Raw genomic sequence first — 7895 nt, 5'->3', positions numbered from 1 at the left:
TTTTCCGCTGTGTAAAAATGACACTTGAGGTAAGGGTAACAAGTAATTTTATCGCGGGAAATGCTCGGGAATTGCACAAAAATAATGCGTCAGTGATGATCGATAACATTGTATTAGTTCATAATATTATGGTTGCTACGTTTGCTGTCTGTTAACAATCATGCACAAATTTATCTAAAATCCGATAGGTGTATAAATACTTGTTGAAAAGTTCATTTTAATATGTATAACAAAAACCTAAGACAAAAACTTATAGCTCGTTTTGACCTATGCGTGTGTACATTACACACAGTAAAAATTACAGCTAATATTTCATAAAAAGAGACCCGTAATTTTTTGTCGGTTTAGGATAAGGACGCATCACGATTCACCGATAGGATTAAAAACCTGTGAGATGCAAATTACCGCCTATACCTGAAAAAAAAAATACACGACGTTGTTAACTTTCAAGAAAAGCCATAAATAGGTCCCTATGATAGGTCCTTATCAAAAATTTGCTGTCCAATATAATCACACTTTTATCAAGAGATCGAACAAGCATACGATTTTCAGAAAAGAATCTGACTATTTTCGATGATAAAAACAGATTAAGTATCAAAATAAATAATGACTGTGTGAGTTTTTTTTCAGCATCATTTTATGAATCATCTTTCAGGACCAGTAACTTAAATAAAATGCATTTAATTTATACACTCCTTTTGAGTGGCGGTTTTTACTTAAAATTTACTCATAGTTTGAATGGATATTTCTAACAGCTCCCAAGATTTTTTTTATTATAAGCATAGAATGTGGGTAGGTGGGGTAGGTTCGTTACACACTAATTGCTACTTTGATTTTTTTGGGTACGGTTTAAATCAAAACAAACAAAACAAACAACAAAATCTCGATGTACATAAAATTTATTAAGTAATGTTTTTAATTATTGATAAATAAATAATACGTACCTAATTGTTTTATAAGACAAGATCCCTTATTTTCCACCGTATAGGGCGTATAGGTGTATCAGGTATCTTTGGGAAAGCCCTTTTAATTGAATCAAGAAATTACACAATGAGTAATATTCTGGTAAGTGCTCGGTAAATAGTCTTATCGTATTAAGCAAATACTGATAAAATATTCGTAGTATTATTTACATAGATCATTATCAATAATTAAATAAATATCAAACATCACTTTTGAACATTGCTTTTGATGTGCGTGTAACTCTTTTTTAAGGAGTAAGTACCTATGTTTATTATGTATAACTATAACTTTTTAGGCACAATGTGATTGACAAAAAATCTATAAATCATGATACCTACAATTACAATTTATATGAAAATTGAAATACGCTTTTAGTTAGTTTGAGCTATATGTACCTACACTTCAATACGCTGATGGATTTGCATATGCACGAAAGATTGCCTAGATCTAGATTTAGAAAATATTATATTTGTTGATGATTGTAACACGTTGGGGCTCATACGATGAATCATGAATGATACATTGTGTACGTATGCATCTCCATTTAATTGTTATTATAAAAGTAATAAAACATTTTTGAAAAATGTATATATTCATGGAAATGGAAAATAATATATTACCGTCGATTATTTATCAGTTACATAAACTCTGCCTTTATTGATCGCAAATCGGTGCAATAAGTTTTTGGATGCGCTCGAAACGGGAAGTTGCACAGAAAACCGGCTCAGCATTCAATAATCTGCAATGAGCCTTTCAACAATGACACACCTCCAGTGGGTTTTATAATTGGAACGTTTGCGCGCGCACTCGGCCGCGATATCGAGCGCCTCCGCCTAGACGTCACTGTCATCGAGTTTTCAAATTTCAGTTGTCAGTTGTCAGCCAAGCGAGGCGGACGTGTGTTACTCAGTGAACCAGTGCGCGGAGCTTTTAAACATGGCTCTGCTACGCCGGCTGGCAGTGAACGCTCCTCGCGGGATTCGCGTACTCTCCACGCCATCCTCGAGTCGGGACGAGCTGGACCTGTCGTTCAACAGCCCGAAAGACGCTTTCAAGAGCAAGAAGACCAGCGAACTAGTGCGGGCGTACCTCGTCTACCAAATATGCTCGATCAACTGGATCGTCGAGAACAACGACATGGTGAGTAAATCGATGAACAGCTGATGTCTTATGTAACTGTAACAATGTGCCGGCGTCTTTTACGTTCGGAACGTGGCTAAAATTAACTGAGACACGGTCCTTGAATTTGATTCGCTGGTAGTGAGTGATGGCGAGCGAAGTTAAGTCTTCATGCGTGTTTTTGTATTTCGCGAATACACTGCACATTCAACCGGTTTTTTTGGTCCCGTCGCTGTATTATTCTAGATCGCATGGGCCAGGCTGTTACGTCACAGTACCCTTAGTAATTTGAACAATTTAAAATTGAAGGAAATCGTAGATTATGCGTTCGGTAGTTGCGTGTGGCGAATTCCTTATTGGGTTTGAAAATTGCGATAACGCTGTGGGATTTGATTGTTTTCCATGAATGGGGAATGGATTCGTGGTGAAAAGTTTCATGGCGCATGCGTTTTCGGTCCGCTGGCTAGACGGTTATGTAGACCGGCCACCCGGCGGCGGGCGAGGAAGTCCGCGGTCGACCTAACGCAACTTAGGTCGGCTGAGGTCTAGACTGGTTTCTACTTCCGTGAGAACTATTGTAATAGAGAAAGAGGGACTTTAAAATTTTAATCTACGTATTGATCTTATTATACTTGGGCTGTGGGCAGGTGTAGTCAGTTAGGAATTTAATACATATTGAAAAATAACATGTGCATATGAAATAATTACATGCATGTTATTAAATAACATTTATCGACCGGAAATTCTGCCATATGGTGAATCTCGATGTTTACTTCTTATTCTGCTAATAAAATATAATTATTGGGTATTTTCTATCAGCTATCGATACGATACCTACCTACTGAGCGTTACTTATGTAGGTGGTGAACCTACATTTTTTTGCAGATATAAATTGATCACGTGGTGATATAAATTGATCACTTTTTTGTCCGAAACATAGAACTTTTGGACTACTTTAATGATCGGAATACATAGGTATTATGTTTTGTATCAATTTTTATTTAATTTAAAGTTTCTGTTATCATGTATGCTCACCTACCCACATAACTGACAAAAAAATTATCGAAAGAAAGGACTCCGTGAAAAAAAAAATGATATTAGAACTCTTATGTTAAGTATAAAAATTACGTAAATAATGGTGTCATTCACCTGCTCTTGAATTCGTTTATAAAAAAAATATTGAAGCTTACGTTATGAGAACAGCTGCTTGTTGGTTTGTGAACGAAAAAAAAACTCATTCATGCTTTCCGTTTTGATAATAGAATAGCTAAAAATTGTCGGTCGTAGATAGATAGAGAAGTTTGCAAAAATAATAATATAACAAGTCAATAACTGCGTTAAAAACAACCGACTTCAAACTTGCACTTGCAACATTTACAAATACAGACAAAAATGCTCATAAAATAAAAACTACTAGGCCTATCCGAATAAAATTTTTATGGGACCAATTCGACACCATCCCGCATCGAACAAAAAAAGAATCACGTACCTAAATCGGTTCAGAAACCACGGAGTAATCGGTGTACATACATAAAAAAAAAAAAAAAAAAAAAACATACCGGCCGAATTGATAACCTCCTCCTTTTTTTGAAGTCGGTTAAAAAACGTAGGGGTTTTTGTTACATAGGTACAATATTGAGTAGGTACCTACTACCTACTAATAGCTTTCATTGTTTAAAACGAAAAATTTTAGAGGACACATCACCTGATTTTAAGCGACTCACGTCGTAAACGACCTCGCATAAGTAACTATGCCTAAATCCATCGCGAAGATATTGGAAGAAATAAGCGCGAGCTAGATTTGTTCTCAAGGATAAAAAATTCCGTACAATTGTTTATTTTTAAGAAAATGTAGCATTTGTATGAAGATTTAAGAAAGAAAGAAAGCATTTATTTCTTATTATGTACGGTCTAGTAACTTCAAACAATATTCGATGTTTTTACGTAATCATTCATTTTATAAATGTTATCCTGAAAATGATATTTTCAATAATCAATTGCCTAGTTATTTTTAACAACGCAATTTATTTTCGCATTTAGCGCGGGCATAAATTTTTCTTATCTTTCAATTTCTCATAACTGCAGCTGCGGGATCATTAGTATCCCAAAGTTGTATAACTATAGGTAGGCCAACAGGGAATTAATCAAATTATTATTATAAAACCGAAACTTATTAACCTAGTCCAATATATTATATTATAAATGTTTGTGAATATGTCTTTCAGGTCTCGCGTATAATAAATTCGTAGTATACGAATTTAGTTAACCCTATGGTTAAGAGCGCATATTCTATTTAACGCAAGTCAAAAACTCCGCGATCTATTACGATAGATCGCGGCTTGCGCTATCCTTTTACTATGAACAGCATAGGTCCGCAGGAGAGCGCCGAGCAACATGTCCTCTCTCTGGAAAGGCTCGCTGCCGACTGATTTTAATCGGGTCGCGCGCAGTGTTTTATAGTACTTTAAAAAAAATTGTAGAAAAATAATAGAGGTACCTTAGTTGATTTTTTAAATTTTATCTTATAAGTAAGACATTCTTTTATTGCAATATGTATAAATTATATTCAATAAAGTCAAATATCTTGGTGAAAATAATAATTTTGTCGACTATAATTTCTAAAAAAATTCACATTGTTCGGATTTTAATTTCGTAAGTTAGGAGTCCAAAATAAAAAAATCTTTTAACTAACTATTTTAATAAGGATTTTTGCAGTTAGTTAAAAATAATTGTGTGTTAGATCTGTCAGCAATTTCAGATATTTTTAGCTTCGAAATTGACACTAAAAGTGAAATCAAGTAATCATCGGATCAGTTATCTTGATGGTATTCAGAAATACTGTATTAATTGAAAAAAACTCTTAACTAACTACATAGACAATAAAATTTCCTAAAATTATTAGTAATTCATATGTTTGTAAGATAAGTGGTTGATGGACAATCTGGTTTGAAAAATCACATATTTGAGCCAAACAGCGCACGGACCGCGTACACAGCCTTAACCCATTGAGCCCCAAGCGGCCCGATCGGTCCACGACACCATAGATTTTCTATTGTGTCTCTGGTTCCGGGGCCTGAGATATATGAAGTGAACTGAAATGAATCCATTATATATACATGTTTATATTTTATGTAAAATTTAGTTGGAGAAAGAAAACAAATCGGCAATTAATTATGCCTTTTGTACTAACTGAGATCAATCCTAATATTCATAAAAAAAGCTTAATAAAGACTCTTTTAAACAAATTACTTATATTACGATAGTAAACAAGGAAATGAGACATAAAATGTAATTCAACACGGCTACGTAAAATTCAGTTTTCTTTTTTTCTACGTAAAATTCACTTTGTAACAAATTCTGGGACAAAATCAATGTGACAAGTTAATTTTGGCATCTTTTTTTGTAAATGTAGGCCGAGACATGACGAGCGCTAGCCGGCTAGCACAAAGCAGGTCATAGGTAAATGACCTAGTGCTTCGATTTGTTACAATGGGTACCTACTTGATGATTTTATGCTAAGTACAGTTTTAATCGAATGCGAGTTGATTTATGATCTCGATTTTTTAACACCACGGACTTATGTAAAAGTTTACAAACATCGCATCGTAATCGTAGTGAGCACATATTGTGATTATTATTTATTATATATAGATTTTACAACTACCCCCTTCTTTTCAAGCTACCAAGTACCAAAAGTTCCGTATCTTGTAATTCTTTTATCTTTACGAAAATATCAAATCTTCTGAATATATTATACTCGTTGATTTATTATCTAGCTTGCCAAAAGTAAATTAATTTTTAAAATCGCTATAGCTGTGTGAAATGTTTCAGAACGAGTTTAACCGTAAACAAACAAACATACGATCAATCTCTCTCTCTTCATCAAGATATTTTTAGATTATTAGATAACGCATAGCTATGTTTTGAAGAATCTTTCAGGAAATTTTATTTTTAAAGAATAACCTTATGTTTTTGGCGTAAATTTGATCTAATTAAGCAAACAGGCGATAACAGACAGTAAATAATAAAAGAAACAGACAGAAATCGTCGTAAAACTGGTTATATCGATATAATATGGGTTTACGTGCACGCCACATGGTAACAAGGATGCTTTAGTAAACTTGGGTTGATCGACATTTGCCCCCTTATGTTCGATTCGTAATTCCTGAAAGATTCGTAAATGATGATGTCGTGTTAAAATTTTAATTAAACACTATTTTAAAGACAATGAGTATTATTCTTTATAACTTAGGTACATTGTATGGCAGCAAATACTTATAAGAAAGAAGAGCTAAAAAATATTTCAAGTCGTCTTTTCTTTGAAGCAATCGCTACATCCAGAAAGAAAACGAATCTTTTCTGATGCTATTTGTCACAAAATAATAAACGTGCTTTATTTTGAACAGGACATGTGTCTTACCTGCCTCGGTGACACAATTATCAATTCAACGCTCTGTGTGCACGCACCACTACACTCACGTCGCATTAAATTTATTTATAAAACGAACATTATTGATTCGGTTATATGTGAGATATGTATGAGATGTCAACTCAATCACTTGGCCGTGGCGGTTTGCCAGCTATCCATCGAGGGTTGAGTACCCTTGATGGGGTTTCCCTTTGTACGGATCACGTAATGTACTGCGGATAAGAGTAATATTTCGCATAGAATTTGGGCTAGATTTCGTAAAAGAAAAAGTCTCTTAGGCATAGTTATAGCTGCTAGATTTTAGTTTGACAATGAACAGAAGAACAAACAAACTTTCGCATTTATCTTAATAATACATAGTATAAAACAAAGTCGCATTCTCTGTCCCTATTTCCCTATGTCCCTATGTCCCTTTGTACGCTTAAATCTTTGAAACTACGCAACGGATTTTGATGCGGTTTTTTTTAATAGATAGAGTAATTCAAGAGGAAGGTTTATATGTATAATAACATCCATTAAATAGTGGAGAAGTACTGTTATTTTTGAGGTTTCTAATGTGATGTCGTAAATAATTACATTTTATCCGCTTACATTGCAAACGTAGGCTGAACCCTACGAGTTTTATCAAAATAATGTACTAAGTATTGTACACATTGAAAAGGTCTACAGAAAAGTCCGCGATGGCATATGTCTATCTCTTATGGATAACCCACAATAACTTTTTTTTGTCATTTACTTTTTACGACAAATAATGGCTAATTTTCGAAGCGATTTTAACCAATACAGCATTAATCCTTAACCAATTAAATACCTTGAATACATTGTTCATTTAATATAGATCTATATGGCCCTTTACACCGTATGATTTAAGTGAATATTTTCGAAGATATTACAGATTTAAAAATTGCGGGGCGTACCGTTTGCGGCGGTACCGGCCAGCCGGGCCGCTATGTTTTTATATACAACGTTAAAAGTTATTCTACAGTAGTGTATTTAGTATCAGCATTGCACCCGTGCGAAGCCGGGGCGGGTCGCTAGTCTTAATATATATAAATCTCGTGTCACAATGTTTGTCCTCAATGGACTCCTAAACCACTTAATCGATTATAATAAAATTCGCACACCATGTGCAGTTCGATCCAACTTGAGAGATAGTTTAAACATGTAGGTACCACGGGCGAAGCCGGGGCGGAGAGCTAGTAATATGTATAAGTTAGGATTACAGATCATAGGCTATACTATCTTGGCTAGGGACAAAATATATAATAATATTATGCATTGCGAAAGCCACTAGGAGGATAAAATGGGGCAAATATTGTGAGCAAAGGTGCAGACGGGATGCTAGTCAGTTATTATGAAATATCCAATAAGAAACTGCGTTTTC

At 34.5% G+C, this 7895-nt stretch overlaps 1 protein-coding gene across 1 annotated transcript in view; it reads left to right on the top strand.

Moving 5' to 3' along the window:
* Positions 1 to 1791: 1791 nt before the first annotated feature.
* slgA (proline dehydrogenase slgA) overlaps positions 1792 to 7895 on the top strand; it is a 33910-nt gene continuing 27806 nt past the window's right edge. Inside the window, exon 1 of the mRNA XM_089708837.1 lies at positions 1792 to 2103. Coding sequence (XP_089564963.1) covers positions 1900 to 2103 — 204 coding nt within the window. The 5' untranslated portion in view covers positions 1792 to 1899. The remainder of the gene's footprint in view (positions 2104 to 7895) is intronic.

Source organism: Colias philodice, chromosome 21, assembly GCF_061535455.1.
Source record: "Colias philodice isolate Cphi_HAF_F1 chromosome 21, ilColPhil1 Martin Lab GWU primary, whole genome shotgun sequence".
Classification (NCBI taxonomy): domain Eukaryota; kingdom Metazoa; phylum Arthropoda; class Insecta; order Lepidoptera; family Pieridae; genus Colias; species Colias philodice.
The sequence above is the reverse complement of the archived record's forward strand: the minus strand, read 5'-3'. Positions and strand labels throughout refer to the sequence as shown.